Consider the following 27,791-nt stretch of genomic DNA (forward strand, 5'->3'; position numbering starts at 1 on the left):
TCTTCTTGTCTCCATTGCACGAGAGATCCTCTCATTTTTTATAACAAACTGGTTATAGGAAACAAGCAGGGGCGGCGTGGGGTTATATTAAAGGTATTAGTCTAATACCATTTTATTTTCAAAGGAAGGCAATTTTGGGTCTCTGAGATTGCAGGAAATTTATTTTGCATTTTGTACCCTGCCACTTTTTCACAACAATTTTATGGATGCGACCAGCTCTATTCATATAGCTAAGTTATATTTGCTTTTCTGTTCGTTGAATGAAAGCTTTCCTAATCCTCATTGAAATCTTTGAGAAGTGTAATCCATGCCGTTATCAGCAGCCCTGGCCATGGTATTAGCCTCCAAAAACTAACTGTACTTTTGCTAGCAATGCCTTTGGATGGATAATTTGATTGACAAAATTTAGACACTGAATATAAAGAGCAACAGTCATGAAATAATTTGTTTAAGCTAAAGGCAGTTGTAAAAGTTGTTTTGTATGAAACTTTGATTCTATATGACCGTAGAGTCACAGGCAACATTCTCACATTATTTCTCTCGGTTTCTCAAATCAAATGATACATCTTACGTTTTTGTGCTGCATTACTCTAAAGTAAATCGCTCGCTTTATCGTAATAGAATCTAATCGCGGGCCAAAAGCCTCATGGTATTAGAATTAATGGGCTAGTACCTTGAGGCTCCATTACTGGGCAGCAAACCGCTGTATCAATTTACGATTTCGCTCCAGTAGTTTGCCGCAGCCATCATTCATTTGTATTTTGTAAGACCTATCCTTCACCCAAAACTAGTAGGATGAACTACATTACCACAGGGTCATCAGTGTCTGGGGGGGGGAGACAATGGGGGCCAGTGCCTTCAAATAATTTTGTAAGATATGGTATTGCCAAAAGCTATTTTAAACCATCGTATCGAAAAGGTCATTTTGCCCACCTTCTTAAATAAAAACATATAAGCTCCACCCCTGTTAAATAGTTTCAGGGCCTTGCGTGGGGGCCTTCTTATGTCTTAATTTCAGAGGCTAATACCAATACTTTTCTACTCCCAGCCGCCCCTGGAAACAAGAACTGGTCAATCAGAGAAAAGCAATATACTTCAGTACTCGAAGCTAGAGAATCAAATATATATACCGATTTTGTAAAAAAGGCCAGAATTCTAAAGTTTTTTGACAATCAGTTAATGTGAATGGCTCGATAGCCCTTTTTTAGTTTTTTCCATAAACCCTTCAACCAACAAGTTTATGGTACATGTCATTATAAAAAGTTTCTTGTAACTATATTGAAACCGAATATTCTCTTTTTTTTATTTCAGTACAGTCGAGTCTTGCTATCTGGAGCCCGCACGAGAAATTAAAATTTGTTCGACATAGCGGGATTTCGAGATATCCGGAATCGGGATTTTTTCGATCAAACAGGGGTCATCTGTGTTTAAAAGTAGATTAAGAACCAAGGAAAAGAGCTCATTTGTCTCCAAAGCTTTGTTAAACATCAAACTGAACTAAAATAGTCTATTTGAAGCTTCCTTTGTATTTTGAGTGCTTCTTCATGGCAAAATGGCAAACGACATTTTGTTGGTTTCAATTGCTGGTGTCAAAGAGAGCAGTAGCAGAAAAAATCCGCATTATAAACACAACTGAATTCGAATTGAATTCTTTTATCCAAGGGTACCACGTTTAAAATTCTTTTTGGCAGCCCAAGATTGGAGAGGAATTTAAGGTCGTGATGGAACCAAACAACATAGCCGACCAATACCCAATACCGTAAATCTTCGAATTAGCCCCCTGGGGGCTTATTTATTTTTGATATATTTGGACGGGGGCTTATTCGAGGGGGGCTTATACGAGGAGAGGGCTTATAAAATTATTGTATATAATAAGAAGACATTATTGAAAGACCTTGTTTATTTTAGTAGGAATTTCTTTATGAGCATTTAATTAATTACTACCAAAAGTACGAATTTGTCGTGGTAATTCAATAAAACGCCATAGGCAACCACAGATGGCAAAAACCGTCAAATTGAGGGGTCCAATTCAAAAATATACGGTGGCAGTGGGCGCTTATTCGAGGGGGGGCTTATTGGAAATTTGTAGTTCTAGGGTGGGGGCTAATTCGAGGGGAGGGGGGCTTTTTCGAGGGGGGGGGGCAATTCGAGGATTAACGGTATGTGTACAGAAAAAGGAAACTATTGTAGGACATTCACCAAAAGGAAAGACAGACAGATTTGCAAAGACAATCTTCTTCTTTGTCAGGGCAGATGAATTTAATTCATGTGTGGCTGTGGTGAATGGCAATCGTGTAAACTTTTGAGATGGCAAAGGAGTGCAAGTCCCTTGCAACCTAAGTTCATTTCAATTTTACAAGAATGGATTATCATTGCTATGATAATTAATAGCTGAAAATTTTTGCCACTTTTTGATCAAGATAACAGGGTTTTCTCTTTCAAGGGTAAAAAACTTCGTTGGAGATAACGAATAGTTCGAGATAAGCGAATTCGCGATAATGAGTTTTATTTCTATACCGGAAAATGAGAATCTGTTCGAGATAGAGAGTTTTTTGAGATAACCGAGTTCGAGATAGCGGGATTCAAATGTAAATTGTAATTATCTTGCTGATGCTGTGAAAAGATTCTTAATTTAGATACAATGCAAACAATACAAATATACTTCCTTCGCCGAAATGCTGAATTGTAACAGAAGCGAATCTCTTGACAGAAATGTCATGAGTGTTTGAAAACAAAAGTAACATTGGCGATTTTCACTGATTGCAGCTGCGAAAACCCTCCCGAACAGATTGATGTGGTTTCTGGTCGTCTCTCGATTAAAGGAAATGTTCTCCTATCTTCTCTATGACTTTCATTAGGTAAAGTTCAAAAACTGTTTTAAGCATAAAAAATTCAAAGTAACTCCAACCAGACTCTAACGATAACTTGACTTTTTGCTGCAATCTCCAAGTCTGAAATTTAGGAAAGCCTAATGAGGTAATTGTTATGATTACCTACAAATAATTATTCCAAAATAATTATATCTTTTTTCTATAGTATATTTTGTTTCATCTTTCTGTAAATTTCTCGCGACACATTTTTCTGCGAATTTCTATTTATGCGTTATTAATAATAGCAGCGTATAGTGTAAAAGATAGGCTTTAATTAACTTCTATTTGGCTAGAACTCTTTATGTTGATTGCAGTAAGACAATATTGATTATGATATAAATATTTGCATATAATTCATATAAATGTCAGAAAGCATACTCATTCATTTGATGAGCCGATGATAATAACATAAAACTTAGAAAGTAAGAATTATATTTATCAATTTTCATAATTTTCTTATCCATCTTTTGTTTTAACTGAAAAAGCATGAAATTTGAGTTTTAGGCTGAAGGTTCTTTCCTGCAAAATTTCATTTGAATATAAAAAATCCCCAATCAGTCAATTCCCGAAACAAAACCAGATTTTGAGTAAATAAACAGATAGGCAAATAGTTAAGTCTCTGGTAAATTCATTAGAGAAACTCTTTAAATTTCCATTAAATATTTATTGTGATAAGTAGCAAAGGAATGGCGGTTACTTTCAGAATTTAAAAAAATGTCTCTATTTCTCAATTGATTATTTTGTTAATTTCTTTAAATATGCAAATATGACTGCGTTAAACCATAAATGAATGAATAGATGTAATATCGCAATTCGTTTTTGGCTTATTTCCCGCTTCGTCTGCGGTAGAAGCGTCTTCTTCGGATGGAGCGTCTCCTTCGGTAGAAGCTTCTCCTTCTTCTGCGTGCGTAAGGCTTAGGATCTGAGGCGGAGTCGTACTTCTCTGCAAGTTCATAATTGCCTGAAAGAAATCAATTATGAAAATTTAGCGGACAGAATAAGAAATTTAACCTCTGGAGCATACCTCTCGACTAATGGGGCTATATATAGATGATGCACAATGAACCGAAAGAAGGATTTGCTGTCAAATGAACAGGAGCCTGCTCTAGCGCCACATGGTACACGAGTATTTATATAGAAAAGTTCTTGTATCAAGATATCAACCTACTCTTTGATAGAAAATCACAGTCTCAAAACACAATACCTTCAGCTAACCAAAGGTTCTCGTCCGCTTCCATGTCATCGCCTTCGTCATCTTCCGACAGACTTTCAGTTTCTGGATTATCTTCGTCTCTTCTAGCAGTTTCTTCTTCTACGTTCAGCTCTTCCGGAACACCCTTCTCCGCTGACTGCTCGGAGTTTTCATTGAAAATTGCACCTGCAAGATCGAAACCAGACTCAATGCGAAGCTATGTCAAATGGCTCTTCGAGGTCACAATGTAATGAAAGAAAAATGAACACGTGTCCCCGGGTTCCGCAAATTTTTTCAGAGATTGTTCTTTAACCCTATCCAGACTAGGCTTTTTGAAACTTTCGGGAGACTAGGGGGGGGCACAAAGTGCCCCCCCTCCGTCATTTCTTTGTTCCTCTAGCTAGGACAATGAACTTTGTTTGGATGGTACTCTTATCTTTTCTCCACATTTTAGTATTATTGTTCAATTTTTAAGTCACGTGGTTTCACGATGACGTCATCATAATGGTGGCCGGGTGAAGCAAAAATTTAGAAAATTTTTGAAAATCTAAAAATATTGATTAATTCCAAAGCATCGGGCTAAGATATTAAAATAAGCAAATTTGATGCATTTTCTAATAGAAACAAGAAGATTGACACAATTTTAATGTTACTTCTTAAAATTATTAACGTTCCTAACAAAAGAACTCAACATATTTTGTATTTGGCTATAGTTTTTTCTATATAACTAAATGATCGATACAACCAAATGTCATGTTTGATTTAATTTTTAATGCCTTAGCAGACAAATTATTCTAAACTTGCAGTTTTATTAATGTAATACCTATAAATCTGTCAGCAGATGTGTGCGCATGCGCAGCAATAAAATCATAGAAAAGGATGTTGAATTTGAATTTTCTGGTCAGAATCATGAAAAGAGCACAAATTAATGCCTAGATACTAATTTTCATCAATATATCTACTTTTGTTGCGAATCCGTGGCAGATTGAACTATTTTTTGCTTGACTAGTTTTGAAAACGCCCCTACACAACCCCCTGATTAATAATAAAAAAATTATCTTTTTATATGAACATGTGTCAGATAGGTTAAATCTAAAAGTCAGGAGGTCTGAGGGGTATTGCTTTCAAACTCCTGAAGTTATGAAAGAAAAACCAACTAGGGGGGCACTTTGTGCCCCCCCCCTAGTCTGGATAGGGTTAATGCAAATTATTCATAAATTTAATACAGGTCCCAGTTGTTTCTTCAACAATTCTTTCAAACTAACAAGGAGACGTAAGCTTGTACCTACCGTGAATTGAATTGACGAGTCCTAGAGTAACGCAAAACAGCAACACGGCCTTCATCTTGTCAAAGGTTCTCAGTGTTTTCTGTTCCGAGCTTTCTAAACCACCAATCCTCCAAGCTGCTTTGATGCAACTGTAATCATGGCAAAATATCTGCGTTTTTATACCAAAAAATCTTGACATCCGGTTTGTATAATTGCTTTTCAGCCAATAGTCTGTCTCCTCTGCTTTTGCAACCAATCAGGACTATTCTTCAACCCCCATGGTTGTAGCCTGGCAGGGGTGAAGCGTAATGATTTCAACTTTCTTGTAATGGACTGGAAGAAACCTCAAAGGCCCCTTTCCACTTTTTGGATGGCTGTAATTTTCATTTAATTTACGTTGACAGCTGAAAATACAAAATTCACGACATAGAACGTAACATAAGAGATCAATTTAGCTATCTGTTATAAAATAAAGTAACAAATTAAAGAAAATTAGATTAACTTTAACGATAGTAACAGAGGCAGATGTGTAGAACTAAAAAGAATTCACATGAACTGTCAAATCAGGTGCCTTGTACTACCCATTAAACAGTGGATTTTTATCATATTCTATAAAAAAACAGATAAAGAAACTGCTAGAGTATAAAAAACACCAAATAGCTAAAAGAAAAACACAAAAGCTAATAGTAAATGTTAGGCCTGGCCTTCCTTTGGGGAATACAAGGAAATTTGATGTTATCAATAGGGATTCTTACATTGGCAAGATTCTTTTTACACTTTGGTTTCAAATGACACTATTAACATTTTATGCATTTAGAGGTGACGACGAACTACATGTTGAGTCTCATGTCAATGATTAAGACATTTTAGTTACTGTTCGTTAGGCCAATCCAGGTAAGTTAACTAGGCCATGATACTTTTATTTACAGGTTATTCAAAAGAGTTGCATAATTTCTTGGCAATTGAGTGATCTGTCAAAGGAAAGTCAATTGAAATAAAACAAGTAAACAAGTAAGTCCATTGAGATTGAAAAATATACAGCGTTTTGGAAGAGTTTTGTTGATTAAAACGTGGAGCATCCCTCGGGATGAGTAGGTACTCGTGTAAAACAGATCTAAAATGTTGCAAGCGTTGCCTTAAATACAGCAATTCAACAATCATCAAGAGACCCAGCATGAACAGTTTCATTAATGTAGTCCCCGATGGCCAAAGAAACACCCGCGATGTTTGGTCCCTTCTTATTTGTTCCCAAGTTTTCCATACAATGAACAGTAGAGTCGCGTCATTCTTTGCCATAATATGTTCCCTGGCAGCTACATCTCGTAAACTTGTAAAGCAAATTTGTATTTGACATGATTGTTGAAAGGCAAACATTTTCAATGAATTTTACTTCGTGAAAAACAACGAATGATAAACATGGGGGTACGCGTTTCCAAAAATTTGCAAAGTTTTAATCGTAGGCTTGATCGGCCTGATTTAAGCAAACAGAAAGTTGACAGAAATTTTCGTAGGGTTGCTAGTTTTATTTGAATACATATTGCCTATCAAAATATCCTAAAATGAGTGTCAATGTCAAATATCCCCCCTCCCAAAATGTCTGCAAAACTTCTAGAAAGGTAGTCATACAGCAGGGCCTTAGCGTTAATTAGGCAGTTTGACCAAATTTCAACCAGTAAAATGGTTGGTCATACCCAACCTTCTTTTTCCTAATATTGCAAATAACTTGTCATAAGTAGCAAGCAACCGGTTTAAGATGGAGTTGATTGAACATTTCAGACTTATAACTTACAATAGCGCCAGGCCGGAGAGACCGGGGGCGGAGGGCCTTGCCCCACCCCACTTTCTGTAGAGCAAACTAAAAGTTTTTGGAAAAAGTGGCAAGAAATGTAGCCTACCATTCTGTAAGTAATCGTGCCTAGTATTCCCTTAAATATGTCCTTACTTCTAGCTTAGTAACTATATCCTAACCCTACAAGATACATATAAAATTGAACATGAGAATTTCAACGAAGAAATTGGTTATTGTCTAATTTGTGCCACGAGTAACAGCTTTGCTTATGAAAAAGATAAAAAAATATATCCAGAATAACTTGGTGCCAGCATAAAGTGATGATGTTTTGATTTTTCTTTGGCCTAAACGTGGCCGCAAGGTCTATTTGTTAACTGAATTTTTTCAAAAAACGTTACAAAAAGAGAAAAGTTCAGTTGTTGAAGGAAAAGAAACTACCGGGAAGAAAGTTTTTGAGGATACGAAAAATAAAGAATGGACAGATTTGTTCTTTAAAAAATGTCAACAAGAAAGCTTCAAAGTTTGATTTTATCGATAATCCATTCCTACTAAAAATCAGAAAATCTAAAGGTAATTATAAATTCTAGTGACACTCGTTTTGACCAGCACAGTTTGAAGTTTCTGTATCAAGATTTTTTATTGTTAAAAGCACTTATCCAAAAAATTTAAGATAAGATTTTACAGAGCAGTAACCAAACTGTACAAAATTGCTAAATCTTTTATTTTTAGCTTAAAGTCCTTTTGTTGATTTTTAATGTAAATGTTTTTTATTAAACCATCTTTCAATCATTTTCTCCCCAATCTTGTTTTGGTTATTTTTAAAATCTAAGAAGTTTCATTACGAGCTACATTAAACAGGTTATTTTAAAAACCTTCAAACTCTTTCCTTTTTCCTATGTCAACGAAACTACAGGTCATACTGATAAAACAAAGTTTGAAAATATTGCCTCATATTATACTCCAGCCAAAATTCTTTTTTCATACAGTTTTTCATATCCCTAAATCTTTTCTTGTCACCAACCATGGTGGCGGCCTTTCTTTAATTCTTACAAAACTTGGCGTCCTGTCGCGTCTTTGTAGCCGTATCATATTTCGAGCTTGGAATGAGCTTAGCTAGTAGCCATCTTATTTTGATCGAAAGGTTTTGCCATACTTCAAACGGGAGCCAGAGCAAGTTCGCTGTGGCGTTTATATAGTGAAAAAGATGATTGTCTCCTAGATTTTCCCATTGGAAGCACTTAAAACAGGTTAGGCCATAGGAAACAGCGAAACTCCGTCGAAGATATTGGGTTTTACATTAACTTTACCAGCCCATTTAATTACAGTTGGCAATATTTGAAAATGGCTTTGGAAAACGCAATCATTTTACAGGATACTGAAAGCGTTTCGATTGACAAGTATTTTCGATCCACAACTGGGTATTTATTTTCAATTTTGCCATTTTCAAATTTTGCACCACCAAAAATTGTTGATATTGGAAATATCTAGCCATTGGAGACCGAGCTAAAGTTTCCTTTTATACAAATGTTTCGAAATCTTCATGATTTGTACCAACAGCGCTACTTTCAATCAAATTTCAACAATTTCAAGCATTGGTCAATTATTCAACAAAACTGTTGAGAATCTCTTGGTAACTTGATACAGAAAATCCAAAGGAAGCAGGGAAGAGAAGCAACTTATATAATTTAGCATCTTTCCTTTGAGGTCATTCCATGACATTGAATATTTAATAATGACAAATGAAATACACAGGTATTTTCAATAAAACATTGCACATTTAAATTATCTTGCAGTATACCAATAAATAGAAAACATGACATTCTGTGACATCCCAATAGAAATACATCGCCAGTTTTCATTTTCAAAATATACCTGGAAAAAACCGAAATCAAATTTGTTGATCACCTAAACGACAAACTAATTTTACAATTAATTATGCTGTCTAATTGCCCGTCAAAAATTAAATAGATTCACAGACCAAACAGAAAAATTTTGCGTTCAGGGAAGAGCAAAATGAATGACAGTAAAGAAAACCATATGAAAATAAAAGACATCTTCCTTCTCCATTGAGAAGAGAATAAAAGGAACATCAATTTCAATCTTTCGAGGTCTAGACATTGATTGTGAGAGTGGTAGGAAAAATTGCATTCACTTGATTATAAAGGATAAACTATTTCCTTATTATCATCTAATAGAAAAATACGCAAGAAATTAATCAATAACTTTTATCCTGATATTCCTGCACCTCTTTATCAAATTTTTAGGAATAAAAATGCTGCTCCAATGTGATAATACTTTCAATATAAGATTTTAAAAGTTAACATCCTTTAGAATATTCTAATGGTAAAGACTTGTCACTTGCCGCTGTATACATAAAACAACAGAATAAGAAAAGCTCACGAAACTATATAGGCAGATTCTTGAGAATTTCTTCTGCTTTTTGCATGGTGTCATCTTCCTAAAATGCAACCAATGAAAAACCATTGATGTGACGCATCATCCATGTGGTATAAAAATATATTTTAGCATATTTTCAAATGGACTTGGGGCAGCTGTGATGCTTTCTCGGAAATCATTCACAAAAATTCAGATCTAAGGCATTTTTTCTACAAAGGAAAATCGACTGAAATATTTTGTTAAAGTGTGTTTCACCTAAGAAAACATTTACTTTTAAATATTTCAAATACAAAACCATGCCCCTGTTATAGCCTCTTTTCTATGCTAGCCTCTTTTTCCTTTGCTCGCTCGCTGCATTTTTGCATCCTGGTATTTGGTATGAATTCTATTGACCCCATTTGTAAGGACTTTTAATGACTAATACAAATATCCAATTCTCATATTTTGGTTCTCCTTACAACATAAAATAAAGCCGTGCAATTTTTTCTTTGTAAGGAGCAGTGCATTACCACAAACTTGGCTGGTTTAATATCAATTTCACTTATATCCCGCCAATTCCATAAAATGTTACATGAAAAAACAAGAATACGATGGGTTTATTATTCCAAAAGCAGCCTTCTTCGGTCCTATAATTTCAAACAGACGAACATAAATATGCGAATCCTATTTGTGTATCTTTTGTCTCGATTGTACAATCAGCCAAGGTAGGCAATAGTCGTTGCTGGGGAACAAGGAAATGAAACTAGGTTGTCAACATTAAACGATTCAAAAATCGCTCAGATTGAATGGTACAAACAGGATTAGAGTTATAGATTCTGAAAGGGTTTAACTTACTTTGATGAAGCAGAATCTTGTGTAATTCCTTGCTAAATCCCGGTGTTCTTTGGAATAAAATGGTCCAACTGGAATTGTTGCTAAACCCTTGACAAACAAAAAGATACCAAGAACGGTCAAATGGTGATTAACGAGTAAAATAGAAAATTAACGGACTGGGATAAAAATAAGTGTGTCTCTGGTTCAGGATTTACTGCAAAAATCAAGAAGTAAATTTCTAAGATATCTAGGTTGATAATTGATGGTTAGATTGTTTTTATTCCCGTCCTATTCGTTGGTGAATAAAGTACCCCATGAAAACCAGTTTATTGTCACAACTCAGCCTTTTTCACACACAATAAACAATTTCAAGACAATGTCTGGTTTCTCAGAAGACAACATTTAAAGTTCCTAAGAAGATGGATGATCGGCGCTACGATGTCGAAAAAGAACATTGGAGTTTAAACAGCTATGCACTGGCTCTTTTTGCCAGTTAATAGCCTTCCACAGACTTGATTTGTGCCATGAAGATTACTACTGGCAAAAGGATTGTACCATGTAGTACTAATGAATGACTTTCCTTTAAAAAATACCTTTTCTTTTAGAAGCCATTTGGCAAATCGAGCGTCGTATGTGTCACCACTACCATCATCTTCAAATTCTTTTTCTAAAAACCAAACAACGTTAAGTAAACAATGCTGCAAATATAGGAATTTACTGAAAATATAGCGTAAGCAGAAAGGCTTAAAAAGAAATTAAGAAGAATTAACTCAGAGAAAGAACACAAAATTTGGATAAATCGATTAGGGGTATGTTACGATTCAAACTTAGCTGAAAGGCTGAGATTTGAGAATTGTTTGAAGTAATGAAAGGAAAATTCAAAACGAATGGAACTCCAACAAGACTCTAGCGATAACTTGACTTTTTGCTGCAATCTCCAAGTCTGAAATTTAGGAAAGCCTAATGAGGTAATTGTTATGATTACCTACAAATAATTATTCCAAAATAATTATATCTTTTTTCTATAGTATATTTTGTTTCATCTTTCTGTAAATTTCTCGCGACACATTTTTCTGCAAATTTTTATTGATGCGTTATTAATAATAGCAGCGTATAGTGTATAAGGTAAGCTTTAAGTCTTTATGTCAAAGTGCCTATGCAGCGAAATTTACCATTCCAATATTTTAAAAGAAATCTATAGAAACCTTCACTCTTGTTCTTATGCAAAAAACAGAATTCCGATAAGTTAAATGGTTCTTATTTTATTTAGTGTCAAAGTATGTATATTTTGCAGTTGCGTTGCGAAATTTTATTTCCCGCTGTGACGTCACAGTGATGAGTCGAGGCGAAACCATTTAGTCAGGCCTGTTAAATCACTTATCGGATCAAATTGTGCAAATTGTGATACTAGCTTGAAACTTTGCAATAATGGACAGTTTGATACGCTGAAAAAGATAGGATATCGACCCGAACTGAAAACTGCCCTCTTCATCTATTTTTAGCTGGGGTACTTTGCCCCAAGACTCTAGCGGCGATATTACGATATCTCTGCTGTAAGTAAGTACAATAACATGAAACTTTGTAACAAGTGACAATCTGTTACGCTAAAAACGAAAGGATAAAGACCCTAACTTGAATTTGCCCCCTTTTCTATTTTTCGACTGGGGTACTTTGCCCTAGACCCAGGGGCGGACTGGCTGGTCGGGCTATTCGGGCGATCGCCCGAAGGGCCGGTCGGTTCGAGGGCCGGTTGATAAAAGTGCAAAAAAATAAATTAGCTTAAAAGTGAATGCGAGGCAAAAAAGTATACCCACGCGTTGATCTGTTTGCCTTGAATTTTCAGAGACTTTGTTGGAAAGAATAAATATACACGCGGGTACTCCAAAACCATGGAAATTATGAATTCATTATTGTCACCGCAGCCCAAACACACTTCTTCAGGGAACATGTTATTGACATTTTGTTATATTTTCTCTTGACGGTATTTCCTTTTTGGCGACATATTATACTGTAACATCCCTGTTTCAATGCGATAAATAAAGCCCCGGCAAAACGACTGGACATTTGCACTGGTCACACACTGGACATTGCTCACTTGTTCAGAGTATGGACATCAAGAAAATATTGGTTGTGGCAAAACGACTGAACATTGTCCAGTGAACTTTTTCCCTGTTGGAGAATGCGGGAGGGAAAACTGGCAACAGGGCATCTCTTTACCTTTGAAAATACACTTTTCATAGCCCTAACCGTGTTATCGTATGAATACATCAATTCGACCTACATCATTTTGAAATACATCATTTTGAAAAATTCTTCAAATTCTTTTGTACAAAATTTTTTACCTTAGATTCGGATTGACAGCAATGATTTTAGTCTACTTGTGAGTTTTCATTATGATATTGCTCATGATATTGATTTTATGACGACATGAAGATAAAAACTTTATAAGGGATTTGACCGTGATTGGCGACTAGGGGGGTAAAGTTTCCCCCGGGACGATTTTTGCGGTCATATCCCTTACAAGTTTCTAAACTTCATTTCTCGGTTAAATCTAAAATACAAGCTCAAACAATATGAAAAATGGTATCCCGCCTAAAATTATGACGATAAAACCAAATCTGAGCTTAAAAAAGTCGTATAATTAAGTTTGGAGAAATTTCCAAAACGAGGTCGTAAGTCGAATTGGTGTATTAGAGTGTATTATTGAAAAGTGGCTAGGACTGCTAGGTTCATCAAAATCACCGTCCTCGTGCTCTCTGGCATCGCTTTCCTAATCGGAACTAAAGCTAATCTGATCAGAAGACTCGTCGTTACTAATGCAATGCCTTTTTCTGCTATTGGTCGAATTGAATTTTCACGTTGTTTCCATTTTGTTTGCAGTGTTGCAGGGGCGCAGTGGCTGGGGGGCAGGGGGGCAGCCGCCCCCCCTGGCAAAAATTTTGTCGGATTGTCGGAAAATCCAACGTTTGTCGGAAAATTTGAAATATTAGACAAAATGTAAGGTTTTTATCGATCCTGTCCAAAAGGTCGCATATCTTTTTAAACCTGTCGTAAAATAGGGTATGCTCAACCCTTCTTACTTATTTTCATTAGAGTATTTATCGGAATCATCGCATTGCTGAAATTTGTAAAGGAAATTAACGCTCTGGTCTCAGTTATTTTATAAACTCCCATTTCCGACAGTTAAAATTCAACTCAGTTCATTTCGAAATGAATTCGCTGATGTTGTAGAAGACGCAAAAAGTTAATATATTCGCCATGACTTAGAAGAGGAAAATTTTGTCGAGCGACGAATACGCAGAAAGAAAAAGATGCCAGGGGAAAATTGCATAGATGAATTAGAGGGAAATAGGGAATCCGTATATCATTGTGATAGTAGCTACAGCTATCAGCTCAATGAATACAAGATTCACGTCTCATAGGCGATTTTGACAGATTTTGCCTTGCTCAACCCTGAATGTTTTCAAAAAACAATTGAAAGGCAGTTGTGTGCAGTGTAATTCAAAAAGGTTGCGAAGAATTACGGCCTGGATGACGAAAAATTAAGAGATGAGTACAGCTCTTTCGTCAATAATTACCGTAAATTTTGGAAAGTTAGAGAAAAGAGCAGCCCTCTCCCGGCTGCAGGAGAAAGAGAACACTTTTCAGTTCCTATCAGTTCTTCAGTTGATGATAAGTATAACCTGCAAAGTGCCTTACCACAGCTGGTCCTTCTTTACAAGGTTCTCGTCACTTTGCCAATAGGTTCAACAAAGTATGAAAGAGCTTTTTCAAAGCTGAGGATTGTAAAAAAATCGGCTACGGTCAACGATGGGACAAGACCGCCTTTCCTCTCTGATAACAATCAACGTCGAAAGTGATATTTTACAGTCGATAGACCATGGTGACATCATCGATTTGTATGCTGCCACACCTTTTTGAGAAAGATGCTGCTTGAGTAACAGTTTATATAAATTTCAGTTAAAAGAAAACTATTCTTTTGGACGCGTTATATCTATTTAAGGTTTAGCATAAATAAATGCAAAGTAATTATGATGCGATTTAAAATTTGCCAAAAAAAACTTTTTGCTATAAACAGCTATAAACATTAACTTGACAGTTTATTGTCTAGTATAGCGAGAAGACTTGTAGGGTGTAAATTTATAACTAGTTGCAGTTTTGTTTATAGCGATTTATATTTGGTAAGTTTTGTTAGAATAAAGGCTATTGTTGAACTTGAAGGTGTATAACGAACGATCCATTCGTTAACGATTTCCAGATCCATTCGTGATATTGTAGTATCATGTGTTGCAGTATATGCAGCAAGGGTAATCTTTAAGGAATGTATTGAGAAAGAATTTGTCGGAAAAATCATAGTTTTATCGGAAAATTTTCAGCTTTGCCCCCCCAAAAAGTTAACTCCCACTGCGCCACTGCAGTGTTGACTAGGAAAGTTTGTTGAAGATTTGAAAATGGGAAATAAATTGAAGCCAAATCCAATTCATTACATCAATTGCGCGTACGCGAACTGGACAATGTTCAGTAGGGTGGCAAATGACTGAACATTTCTCTACAACATCTATGAACAAAAAAAAATTTAATCCTGTTCACTGAACATTTTTGGCTGCCTTCAAAATCGACTGAACAACATTCAACATCGCTGAACAAGACTGGACAAGGTGGCAAAACGACGCAACATTTACGCTGGCAAGATTTTAACCTGCCCCGATGTCTTTTTACTTAGCTTTTGCTTGAAGCTGGTCATGTTTTTCCCTAAGCACAAGCTATTGCTAAATGTAATAAATTTAAAAGTCCAAAAATTAGAGTTCACTAAGCGATTTGCTCTGTGATGTGAAGTAATGAAGAGGACATACGTAGAACAAGGGAAGAGCAAGAAGACTTCAAACAAAGGTGGTGCACAGAAATTTCGTGAGAAAAAGCTGCGAGACTTAAAAAAGGATTCAGCTACGATACAAAGCTTTTTTTATCAAGGAAAAGCCACAAACGTCACAAAAGACAGCAGGGTCTTGCTCTTGCTCTTTTCAATAAACTCATACAAGTTATGGTAAATTTATTAGGCATATACTATCATAAGTCAGATGGACCCCCCGCCCAACAGGGGTATGGTGCTACACGATATAATTTCAACAGGGGTGCCCATGTTTTCATGCTTAGAACGATCACATTATCAACATATAAGTTACTGTATTTAGAGAGAAAGTCAAACCAATGAGTTATAATTTTTGTTCATTTACCATTTAGTCAGCAAATGACATATTTAACATGTTCTGTTAACCAGCATTCGTCCATGCACACAATTACTGAATTCAAAAACTTGTTTCCCTTACAGACTAAATTGCTGTTTTTGTGGGCCGGTTTGATCAAAATTTGCCCGGGCCAAAAAAGTTAGCCAGTCCGCCCCCGCCTAGACCTTTATTGACGGAATTATCGTATCTCAGTCTCACTTTGGTAGAATAGCACGAAACTTTGCAATAAGGGGCAATTAAATACGCTTAAAAAGATAGGATATGGAACCCTACTGATAATTGCCCCCTTGTTCTATTTTTAGACCGGGGTACTTTTCCCTTATACCTTTATTGATGGTATTATCGTATCTCAGTCTCACTTTGGTAGAATAGCATGAAACTTTGCAATAAGGGGCAGTTCGATACGCTTAAAAAGATAGGATATGGACCCCGACTGAAAATTGCTCCCCTTGTTCTATTTTTAGAGTGCAAGATATGAATAGGAACTATATCACATCTTTGTCGGCGTATCGAACTGCCTTTAAATTGAGAATTTCCATTCTCCGTTTATGGCCAATGGTAGAATAAGTGGTCTGAATCAGAGTACCCCAGTGTAAAAATAGAACTTAGGGGCAAGATATGATTTGGTTCGATATCCAATCTTTTTCTGCATGTCAAACTGCCTTTATATCGAGATTTCCAAGTTTCTATGACCTGGCGCTCTTTGTTTGTGGCCAGGGGTCTGGACCAGAGTACTCCAGTCTAAAAATAGAATTTAGGGGCATCAAATGAATTGGATTTATTTTACATCTTTTTCGGCTCGTTAAACTGCCTTTATATTGTGAATTTGAACTTTCTATGAACTAGGATTCTCTGTTTATGGCCAATTGTACAATTAGGGGTCTGGACCAGAGTACCCCAGTCTAAAATAGAATTTAAGGGCAAATTATGAATTGGGTCTATATCACATTTTTTTGTCTAGTTAAGCTGTATTTTTATTGTGAATTTCAACTTTCTATGGCCTGGCGTTCCCCGTTTATAACTGTTATAATGCGTACGTCACAACCTCATTTTCGTGCTATGCGAGATAGGCGTGGCAGTTTTTGAGTTAGTTGAGTTCACGAGTTGAGTCGAATCGAGTTCGCGAGTTATAGAGTTTACAACAGAGTTTTGAGTTATTGCTTTAATAATGTAAATAGTTGTTATGTTTATGAAAATGAGATAAATCCTCACAACACATTGCGCACAACGTGGGGCATATTTGCAGATGAAGTTTGAACAGAATATTCGAGTAAACAAACAGGGGCGTAACTTGGCCAATAGGTTTGGGGGGGGGGTGAAAAGGATTTCTGCCCTGCAAAACTGAGTGGTGCCCTGCAGACCTCGTAGCAACGGTTGTCTATAGGTTACTAGTGAAAGCTTTACCAGTGTACACTGGTCTTTACCAAGGACAAACTTCTAAGCAATAAAAACAAACTTGAAACTTCATTGCCTATGAAATATCTATTTCTCTACGTGAGCGTAATTTTTTTTCCATTCATTTCATTTAATGTTGGTTTGCAAAATACTAGCTAATAAACAGCTAATGGGGGGGGGGGGGATACTTGATGCAGACAGTGCAACGAAATTTAGCTCAGGGGGACTAAGAATCAAATTTAATGAGGTAGGAGGACCCACCATGGTTGGGTCCGACGTGAAGAAAATTTTTGAAATTATACCTTCTAAAAGGGCTAAAAAGCATCTTTCTGACAAAAATTTAGCAAAATACTATTGTGCTTAAAGAACTGATTGTTTATTGAAAATATTATTGTTTATTGGGAAAAATAGGGAGGGGGAATATCATGCTAAAACACTAGTATTTAACGTTGGGGAAGGAAAGAAACGGTAACCTTTCGTTTCAGATTGCACGTAGTTGTGAATGACAGAGGAAGATGTTGTTTTGATTTGGAGAATTTTTTTTCCTGAACAGAAATGTGCAGTTTCTTGTATCGAGAAGGCCATGTTTACACATCCAAAATTAAAACATTGCAATGATACAGAAAATGATTTACTGAATTAATGCAAATAAAAGAAAATGATAAAAATATACGTAAAAAAGTTAGCAATTAGATGAAACAAAATTGGTATCTCGACGATTTATTATGTTTTTTAGTTCATGCACTGTTAAAAAGTAATATGTAAAATGATAAAAAATTCTTTTCTTGACCAAAGTGGGGGCTTTCAGCTCTCTATTCCCCCCCAGTGGCGCCGTACATGTCATGAAAATAATTTACAACTTAAATCAATTTGCATGGACTCAATCTTGCCCTCATAAACATATGCATCCATCATTGCATCCATTGGCTATGACTTTCGGTAAGAAATGCTTTCGCTTCGCACAACGGAGCTTTTCTTTACATACCTGTTCAGTTCTCTAAAATGCAATGTCAGGAAGGGAGGTTCATAAAAAATACGACATTTCCATTTCAAAATTCCTAAACGGCCCGTTACGAACTTCAGAGGTGGCGTTTCTGCGTGATAATAAAGCTCTTCTTGGCGCCCTGCGAAATCTTCGATTGCCCTGCGAAATCGCCTATTTTTTGGATTGGGGGGGTGTCACACCCCCCCACACCCCCCCCGGTATTTTCGCCCCTGTAAACAAACGAGAAAGATGACGACCGAGTCTACCAACGACGATCAATTAAAGAGGCTGATTCAAATTCGACGAGAAATCGTTCCGTTGTCACTAAACTAGAGAATGAAGTTTCGTCAATAATTTCGAGAATTAGTGCCAGTGAAGCTTCTAGCAATTCAGCTACAAAGGCTAACTTATTTGCAAGAGTCGAGTCTATTTCAACATCCCTGAAGCAGAAACATCAATACATTACGGAGTTGAACGAACAAATAATCAACAAAATCGACACACCGCTCATAGACAAAGAGATCGATGAGACTTCAGAATGGGATGCAACGGTTTTTGAAGTTATCAACAAAATTGAGCAAATAAAGTTGGGAAGTTATACGCGAGATCCACAGCCCCCTGGCATACCGATTGGCCAGATCGAGAGTAACAAGCAGCAAGAGGAACAGGATAGAAGTTTCAGTTCAAGCTTTGTGACCCAAAATGCGGGCATTCGGCTGCCTAAAATTAATTTACCCAAGTTTGGTGGCGACATTACGGAATTCAATGCCTTTTGGCAGAGCTTTGGGTGCGCCGTACACGCCAACGAGAATATAAGTGCAGTTCACAAACTGAATTACCTCATGAATTTGCTGGAAGGACCGGCATATAGAGTTGTTGCCGGACTTGATATAACGGAAGAGAATTACCACCATGCAGTCGAAACCTTGAGAGCCAGGTTTGGAAATAAGCAGCGTATAATAAGCGCCCATATGCAAGCCCTACTCAAGCTTCAAGAATTGCCAAACGACAAGGTTTCAGACTTAAGATTCATGCTCGATAAAATTGATGTGCACGTACTGGGATTGGAGTCTTTAGGAATGCCGCAAGAAAGTTATGGTAGCCTTTTAATCCCAATTATCATGCAAAGAATGCCCGGTGAAATCACTGTCCAAGTGGCGAGAAAGGTTACGGAGGACATATGGCCAATACAAGAAATTTTGGACATTATACGGAGAGAGATCGAGGCACGAAAGTTAAGCGAAAGCGTTTCTGTTACACGAAACACAGTGAAACAACCACCGAAGGTTTCATTAGCAACAACCAAATCGTTTGTTGCCAGAACTAACGAACGAGAAACATGCTATTTGTGCAATAAAGGGCACCTTACCATCAAATGCACCGAAATTACAGATGTCAGAAAACGTACAGAGATTTTGAAGAGAGCGAAACGCTGTTTTAAGTGCTTAAAAACAGGACATTCAGCGAGAGAATGTCAAAGAAAATGTAGAAACTGTGGCGGAGGACACCATCAAGTAATTTGCTTCAAATTAATGAAGGATTCAAGTGAAAAAGTGGCATCAATGACAGCCCTAGCCAACGACAAAAAGCAGGTCTTGCTCCAGACGGCGAAAGCTCAGGCATTTGCAGCAGATGGTGTGACGAAAATTCCAATCACAATATTGTTTGATTCTGGCAGTCAACGCAGCTGCATGTCCGAAGAAACGAAGAAGAAGCTATCTTTACCAGTGGAGCATTCAGAAACTCTAAACATTAACACGTTTGGGACAGATAAAACCAAGTTCAAGCTCATCTTTGCAGCCCACGTCTTACGATCCTCACAACACATGGCGCCCAACGTGGGGCTTCCCACCACGGACCACACAACTAAAATACTGGGGGTAAACTGACGACCTTAGGCAGATGAGTTGTTTTTCGATTTACACCAAGTACACCAATTTGCTAAGCAATTGCCGCCAACGAAATGCTCCTTATTGAAGGTCGCCGCAAAAATATTCGATCCTCTAGGGTGTCTTAGTTTGTTCACAATAAAACTAAAGATTTTCTTTCAGGAGTTGTGCATTGCGAAAGTTCCCTGGGACGAACCGTTATTAGGCGACAACCTTAAGCGTTACGACACATTAATTTCAGATATCAGTGGCGTTAAGGGTATCAAATTACCACGTAGTTTTGCGAAGCTAGGGCAGAGGGTCAAAGCAGTCGAAATACATGCCTTTTCAGACGCTAGCGAGCGGGCCTATGCTAGTGTTGTATATTTACGCGTTTTGTATGAGTCGGGGGAGGTCGAAATTCAATTTGTTTCTTCGAAAGCCAAGGTATCCCCCATCAAGAAACAAAGTATCCCTCGCCTTGAGCTATTAGGGGCAACACTTATGGGCCGTCTTGTTAATTCTGTGCGTAACGTTTTGCAAGAAGAGTTTCCAATTACGCCATTAAAAACATTCTATTGGGTTGATTCCATGGCCACGCTATGCTCGATTAAAAACCAAGAAGGTGTGGAAACAATTTATTCGCCATCGCAAACAATTTATTCGCCATCGCATCAATGACATTTTAGATGTTTCCAATAGGGAGGAATGGTTTTACTGCCCTGGACCCCAGAATCCAGCAGATTTGCTATCGAAGGGTAAGGTTGGGTCTTCTTTATCCACTAATTCTTTCTGGTGGGAGGGTCCTGAGTTCCTCAAGCTCAACCCCAGTGAATGGCCACAACCCCCAAACGAGTTTATAAGTTTAGAGGCAATGGCGGAGAAGGTAAAGTATGAGCCTGAAGTTACCCACGTCATGGTTAATTCAGAAGAGCCAGTATCCTTAAATCTAGAAAATGTTTTCGGCATTCGTAAATACAGTAGCAAAGGCAAGTTGTTAAGAACTCTTTCCTGGGTTTTGCGCTTCGTAGACAATTTAAAAGCAAGGCTAAGTTACAAATCGATTAACAAGGAAAACGAAATATCGGCAGACAAAACTTGCAGAGCTGAGATGGACTTTGTTAAGTTTATTCAAAACTTGCAGTATCTTTCTAAAGATAAAAAGAGTAAAAGTAAGGCACCGCTGTATGTAAGCCAATTCAATCTTTTTCTGGATGAGCACGGAGTATTGAGGTGTAGATCTAGAGTAAACAAATCTTCGGTCATTGATTCAGGGAAAAACCCCATCTTACTTTCCCCAGGTAGTCATTATGCCTTCTTATTAACTCAAGAGTCGCACAGAAAGGTATTTCACAATGGAACGCGTGAAACATTAAATTTGTTGCGTCAAACGTATTGGGTTCCACGAGGCAGAGAAATGGTGAAGAAATATGTTCGCAAGTGTCTTTTATGTAAGAAACTAGAAGGGTTGCCTTTTTGTACAACTTTCAACCCAGATTTGCCACAAGCTCGAGTAGACGACGGTCCACCATTTTCAAATACTGGTCTCGATTTCGCAGGGCCCCTTGTCGTCAAGTATGCAGGAGACACCACTAAAAAGTGTTATGTTTGTTTGTTCACCTGTATGTCTACAAGAGCGATTCACCTTGAATTAGTAGAGTCATTAGAGGTTGATGCGTTTTTTAAAGCATTCCGAAGATTTTGCGGTCGTAGAGGGTTACCTTCTACCCTTTGGAGTGATAATGCCAAAACATTTAAGTCAGCAAGTATAGAGGTTAAGAAGTTACTAAGATCACCCAGGTTTTACGAGTCCTTGTCTCTGAGATGTGTTGAGTGGAAATTTATAACGGAAAAAAGTTCCTGGGAAGGTGGAGTATGGGAAAGGTTAATTACAAGTGTTAACCCCATCCAGACTAGGGGGGGCACAAAGTGCCCCCCCTAGTTGGTTTTTCTTTCATAACTTCAGGAGTTTGAAAGCAATACCCTTCAGACCTCCTGACTTTTAGTTTTAACCTATCTGACACATGTTCATATAAAAAGATAATTTTTTTATTATTAATTAGGGGGTTGTGTAGGGGCGTTTTCAAAACTAGTCAAGTAAAAAATAGTTCAATCTGCCACGGATTCACAACAAAAGTAGATATAATGATGAAAATTAGTATCTAGGCATTAATTTGGCTCTTTTCATGATTCTGACAAGAAAATTCAAATTCAACATCCTTTTCTATGATTTTTCTGCTGCGCATGTGCACACATTTGTTGACAGATTTATAGGTATTACATTAATAAAACTACAAGTTTAGAATAATTTGTCTGCTAAGGCATTAAAAATGAACTCAAACATGACATTTGGTAGCCAAATACAAAATATGTTGAGTTTTTTTGTTAGGAACGTTAATGATTTTGAGAAGTAACATTAAAATTGTGTCAATCTTCTTGTTTCTATTAGAAAATGCATCAAATTTGCTTATTTTAATATCTTAGCCCGATGCTTTGGAATTAATAAATTTTTGCTTCACCCGGCCACCATTATGATGACGTCATCGTAAAACCACGTGACTTAAAAATTGAACAATAATACTAAAATGTGGAGTAAAGATAAGAGTACCATCCAAACAAAGTTCATTGTCCTAGCTAGAGGGACAAAGAAATTACGGAGGGGGGCACTTTGCGCCCCCCCCTAGTCTCCCGAAAGTTTCAAAAAGCCTAGTCTGGATAGGGGTTAAGAGGTGTATTATAAAAATCATTGGTCGAGCCCTATTAGACTTTCAAGAAATGCGTACAATATTAGTAGAGGTTGAGGGTGTTATCAATTCACGCCCCTTAACTTACGTACACGACGATACCGAGGGAATCTCGTATCCATTGACCCCCTCACATCTTATGAACGGAAGAAATTTGTTGCATTTGCCTCAATACAGAAACCTAGAAATTGTAAGTGTTTATGAAACTTTATCTAAACGTGCAAGATATAATAGACTTCTTTTAGGTCAGTTTACACGGAGATGGAGAAACGAATATTTATTAGGGTTAATGGAAGCATACAGACCCACCAAAAATCAATCAAAGCCAAATGTTGCAGTTGGAGATGTAGTATTCTTGAAGGATGAGAGCAAGAAAAGGAGTTTTTGGAAAATCTGCCGCATAGAAGAGCTCATAGTAGGTAAAGACGAGGTGGTAAGATCAGCGGTTATCCGACTAGGCTCAGACGATGGCAAAATAGGTATGAAGACTTTACGTCGCCCTTAAAAATTACTAATACCATTAGAAGTAAAACCTAACCATTTGACAAATTCTTTTCAAAATCCTCCTACGCAGTTGCCATTGCAGCCAGCAGCGCAATCGCCTTCGCAGCAGCGAACGCAGTTACCTATGCAGGCAAACACTAGACCTAGACGTAGAGCAGCAGTTTTGGGAGAGACAGTTCGAAGACAAATTATGCATTAACGTTTTTAGCAGCATATCATTTTCAACTTTGTTATTGTTCTGATTTTTTTTATATGTAATCAAGTTAATTCATTACTAATATCTTTAGTTAATTTGGGTTTAATCATGTCATGATTCAAACCGGGGGAGTGTGTTATAATGCGTACGCCACAACCTCATTTTCGTGCTATGCGAGATAGGCGTGGCAGTTTTTGAGTTAGTTGAGTTTACGAGTTGAGTCGAATCGAGTTCGCGAGTTATGGAGTTTACAACAGAGTTTTGAGTTATTGCTTTAATAATGTAAATAGTTGTTATGTTTATGTGACCGGAGTACCCCAGTCTAAAAATAGATCTTATGGGCAAGATATAATTTGGGTCTATATCACATCTTTATCAGCGTATCTAACTTGGTGTTTTTTGAAATTTTGGTGCTTGTATCACAATTTGCACAATTCTTCTGCTTATCTCCCTCACTAGAACCTATTCTATACAACCGCAGTTTCCTGATTGCTGTCGACCCGACTCATCACTGTGACGTCACATACTGGCCTTGATTTTCGCAAGCACTACATAATTTCAAACTCTGATTAAACACACTGCTGGTCAAATTATGACAATTTTGGTGTCAAACGTATTGGAAAAGATGGGAAAATATAACTCTTAAAAAAACAGGACATAAAATTTCGCTGCATAGACACTTTAAGTGTAATAAGACAATATTGATTATAATAAAAATATTGGTTTATAATTCATATGAATGTCAGAGAGCATGTATTTGATGAGCTGGTGACAATAACATAAAATTTATGGAGGAAAAATTATATTTATAATATGTTATAATTTTCTTATCTATCTTTTGTTTTATCTGAAAAAGCATGACATTTGAGTTTTGGTCTGAAGGTTTTTCCTGCAAAAATTTCAGTTGAATAAAAAAAATCCCCAATCACTCAATTCACATAAAAAACCAGGATTTAAGTAAATAAACAGATAGACAAATAGTTAAGTCTCTGGTAAATTCATTAGAAAAACTCTTTAAATCATATATTCATTGCGACAAGCAGCAAAGGAATGGCGGTTACTTTCAGATTTAGAAAAATGGTCTCTATTTCTCAATTGTTTATTTTGTTTATGCAAACATGACAGCGTTAGGCAATAAATAAATAAATAGATGTAATATCGCAAATCGTTTTTGGTTAAATTCCCGAATCGTCTGCGTCTTCGTACTTAGTAGCGACTTCGTACTTAGTTGCGTCTTCTTGCGTAGTAGCTTCTTCTTCTGCCGGGGTAGGGCTTAGGATCTGAGGCGGAGTCGTACTTCTCTGCAAGTTCATAATTGCCTGAAAGAAATCATTTATGAAAAATTTAGTGGACAAAAGCTCGCAGATTAAGAAATTTAACCTCCGGAGCAAACCTCTCGATACCCTGGGTAGTAGACTCACTATATATAAAATGAAATAGAGAGTCTGGTCTAGTGCGCCCCATTCTCGTTCTGGTGTGCTGATATTAGCCAATCAGGAGCGAGTGTACAGATTTCTGTACGTTCCATATAGCGAAATAATAAACTTAGCTCTGGTGTAAAACATTGAAAAGAATACAACATGAATAAATGCTAGCGACCTTAACGATTGAGTTTGAAGATGCTGTTAAAACTGTTTAAAAAATATTTTGCGCATGTTGTGGACGCAGAACAGCATTGAAAGCCTTGTTTGTAGAGAGTAGAGAGATGCCAACTGGCTTTGGAAAGTCTCTGATATTCCATGCTGTGCCTCCCATTGCAAAGAAATTAGGCCATGTAATGAAATGCAGTAATTAAGAAAGACCGCAAAGCGCCGAGAAGAAACAACAACAAGCACAGTAAATCAGTTATAGCTAATATTTCGCCCGGCATACGGGGCTGCGCTCGTCGTATTGGCCATATTTGCTGTGGTGAATTCCAACGTGATGATTCTAACCGCCGCGGTGTCCAAGCGCGCTGCCTTCACAGTGAGGAAGTAGACTTTGAAAGTACACACAATTTATGAGGAAAATTACAAAAGACTTATTTTAAGTTGTATACGAAATTTAACAATGATTAACATTTAATAACTGCATTGTGCTAACTTTAATTTCATGCTTCGCACATGATTTCTACTGCCAATTGGCGTTTCAAACCTGATTTGATTGGAATCTTAAGGCAGAAAAGTCTATTACCACTGTATTAATAATGTCGACTTTACAGAACGATATAAAATATATTTGCTTTAAGATTTCCCAAAACTCCTCTGACTACTGAGTTTCTTTATCATTTATCTGACAGTCTTGTTTCACAGGCCTAGTCTGTTAAATAGACTTCGGTTCTTTCAAGTAAGTTCACCAGAACGAGAATGGGGCGCACTAGACCAGACTCTCTATTATTTTATATAGTGAGTCTGGTACCCAGGGTAGGGTAATGAAGGCATGCTCTGGTATAAAAAGCAAAGGGAACATTAGGCCGTCTACCCTCAATTTTAAAGTACCGTTCTAATTATTATCTTAATGATTTAAAGCAAAATGAAATAAAAAGAATCAAGCATTGGTTTATATACTTTCGTTCGACAACATAATAATCTCAGCGATGAAATAGTAAATAAAGCGCGCAAGGCTAGTCGTAAAAAAGGGTGTTAAATAGACTTCAGTTCTTTCAAGTAAGTTCACCAGAACGAGAATGGGGCGCACTAGACCAGACTCTCTATTATTTTATTTAGTGAGTCTGGTACCCAAGGTAACCTCTCGACTGATAGAGCCAATATAGATGATGCACAATGAACCGAAAGATGGATTTGCTGTCAAATGAACAGGAGCTTGCTCTAGCGCCACATGGTACACGAGTATTTATATAGAAAAGTTCTTGTATCAAGATATCAACCTACTCTTTGATAGAAAATCACAGTCTCAAAACACAATACCTTCAGCTAACCAAAGGTTCTCGTCCGCTTCCATGTCATCGCCTTCGTCATCTTCCGACAGACTTTCAGTTTCTGGATTATCTTCGTCTCTTCTAGCAGTTTCTTCTTCTACGTTCAGCTCTTCCGGAACACCCTTCTCCGCTGACTGCTCGGAGTTTTCATTGAAAGTCGCACCTGCAAGATTTAAAACAGACTCAATGCGAAGCTATGTCAATTGACACTTCGAGGTCACAATGTAATGAAAGAAAAATGAACACGTGTCCCCGGGTTCCGCAAATTTTTTCAGAGATCGTTCTTTAATGCAAATTATTCATAAATTTAATACAGGTCCGAATTATTTCTTCGATAAATCTTTTAAACTAACAAGAAGACGTAAGCTTGTACCTACCATGGATTGAATTGACGAGTCCTAGAGTAACGCAAAACAGCAACACGGCCTTCATCTTGCCACAGGTTCTCAGTGTTCTCTGTTCCAAGCGTTCTAAACCACCAATCCTCCAAGCTGCTTTGATGCAACTGTAATCATGGCAAAATATCTGCATTTTTATACCAAAAAATCTTGACATCCGGTTTGCATAATTACTTTTCAGCCAATAGTTTGCCTCCTCTGCTTTTCCGACCAATCAGGACTATTCTTCAACCCCCATCGTTGTAGCCTGGCAGGGGTGAAGCGTAATGATTTCAACTTCCTTGTAGTGGACTGGAAGATTTCTCAAAAGCCCCTTTCCCCTTTTTGGATGGCTGTAATTTTCATTTAATTTGAGTTGGCAGCTGAAAATACCAAATTTACGACATATAACGTAACATAAGAGATGAATTTAGCTATCTGTTCTGAAATAAAGTAACAAATTAAAGAAAATTAGATTAACTTTAACGATAGTAACAGAGGCAGATGTGTAGAACTAAAAGAATTCACATAAACTGTCAAATCAGGTGCCTTGTACTACCCATTAAACAGTGGATTTTTATCATATTCTATATAAAAACAGATTAAAAACTGCTAGAGTATAAAAAGCACTAAATAGCTAAAAGAAAAACACAAAAGCTGATAGTAAATGCTAGGCATGGCCTTCCTTTAGGGAATACAAAGAAATTTGATTCTATTAATGGAGATTGGTACACTGGCAGGATTCTATAATTTAGAATTTGGTTTGAAATGACACTAGTAACTTTTCAAGCATTTAAAGATGACGACGAACTACATGTTGAGTTTCATGTCAATGATTATGACATTTCAGTTACTGTTCGTTAGGCCAATCCAGGTAAGTTAACTAGGCCATGGTACGTTTATTTACAGAGCGGTTATTCAAAAGAGTTGCATAATTTCTTGGCAATCGAATGATCTGTCATAAGAAAGTCAATTGAAATAAAACAAGTAAACAAGTAAGTCCATTGAGATTGAAAAATATACAGCGTTTTGGAAGAGTTTTGTATATTTTAGCGTGGAGCATCCCTCGGGATGAGTAGGTACTCGTGTGAAACAGATCTAAAATGTTGCAAGCGTTGTCTTAAATACAGCAATCATCAAAAGAACCAACATGATCAGTTTCATTAACGCTTAGCCCCTTCTTTTTTGTTCCCGAGTGCTCCATACAATGAACAATAAAGTTGTGTCATG

The 27,791-nt window shown here is 37.0% G+C and overlaps 3 protein-coding genes across 4 annotated transcripts in view; all 3 read right to left on the reverse strand.

The window, feature by feature from the left end:
• Positions 1 to 3,481: 3,481 nt before the first annotated feature.
• LOC135694175 (uncharacterized) lies at positions 3,482 to 5,507 on the reverse strand. The gene is made up of 3 exons (XM_065212870.2): positions 5,352 to 5,507; positions 4,075 to 4,248; positions 3,482 to 3,831 (listed from the first exon to the last, which is right to left on the reverse strand). The coding sequence occupies exons 1-3, from the start codon at positions 5,404 to 5,406 to the stop codon at positions 3,695 to 3,697; spliced, it is 366 nt and encodes a 121-aa protein (XP_065068942.2). The 5' UTR covers positions 5,407 to 5,507; the 3' UTR covers positions 3,482 to 3,694.
• Positions 5,508 to 8,794: 3,287 nt separating this feature from the next.
• Positions 8,795 to 27,791, reverse strand: part of LOC135694174 (kynurenine--oxoglutarate transaminase 3) — a 43,266-nt gene continuing 24,269 nt past the window's right edge. Inside the window, exons 13-16 of one of the 2 annotated variants that reach the window (XM_089111024.1) lie at positions 10,923 to 10,996; positions 10,351 to 10,437; positions 9,520 to 9,577; positions 8,795 to 8,991 (exon numbers count right to left, since the gene is read on the reverse strand). In XM_089111024.1, the coding sequence (XP_088967150.1) occupies positions 9,524 to 9,577; positions 10,351 to 10,437; positions 10,923 to 10,996 (215 nt within the window). In that variant the 3' untranslated portion in view covers positions 8,795 to 8,991; positions 9,520 to 9,523. The remainder of the gene's footprint in view (positions 8,992 to 9,519; positions 9,578 to 10,350; positions 10,438 to 10,922; positions 10,997 to 27,791) is intronic. The other variant, XM_065212866.2, reaches the window with a different exon arrangement.
• On the reverse strand, positions 24,270 to 26,792 carry LOC148959064 (uncharacterized). Its single transcript, XM_089111330.1, has 3 exons — positions 26,562 to 26,792; positions 26,174 to 26,347; positions 24,270 to 24,586 (listed from the first exon to the last, which is right to left on the reverse strand). The coding sequence occupies exons 1-3, from the start codon at positions 26,737 to 26,739 to the stop codon at positions 24,492 to 24,494; spliced, it is 447 nt and encodes a 148-aa protein (XP_088967456.1). The 5' UTR covers positions 26,740 to 26,792; the 3' UTR covers positions 24,270 to 24,491.

The sequence above is a fragment of the Rhopilema esculentum genome, chromosome 11 (genome assembly GCF_057945365.1).
Source record: "Rhopilema esculentum isolate cy_ngs chromosome 11, ASM5794536v1, whole genome shotgun sequence".
Taxonomy (NCBI): Eukaryota; Metazoa; Cnidaria; class Scyphozoa; order Rhizostomeae; family Rhizostomatidae; genus Rhopilema; species Rhopilema esculentum.

Bases quoted from the DNA above. Each gene is read 5' to 3' on its own strand.
- LOC135694175 (XM_065212870.2), bottom strand. From the start codon at position 5,406: ATGAAGGCCGTGTTGCTGTTTTGCGTTACTCTAGGACTCGTCAATTCA. The intron at 4,249-5,351 runs GTAGGTACAAGC...TCGATCTTGCAG, and splicing joins ACTCGTCAATTCAATTCACG to GTGCAATTTTCAATGAAAAC. The intron at 3,832-4,074 runs GTATTGTGTTTT...GATTTCTTTCAG, and splicing joins GAACCTTTGGTTAGCTGAAG to GCAATTATGAACTTGCAGAG.
- LOC148959064 (XM_089111330.1), bottom strand. From the start codon at position 26,739: ATGTCAAGATTTTTTGGTATAAAAATGCAGATATTTTGCCATGATTAC. The intron at 26,348-26,561 runs GTAGGTACAAGC...TAAATCTTGCAG, and splicing joins ACTCGTCAATTCAATCCATG to GTGCGACTTTCAATGAAAAC. The intron at 24,587-26,173 runs GTATTGTGTTTT...GATTTCTTTCAG, and splicing joins GAACCTTTGGTTAGCTGAAG to GCAATTATGAACTTGCAGAG.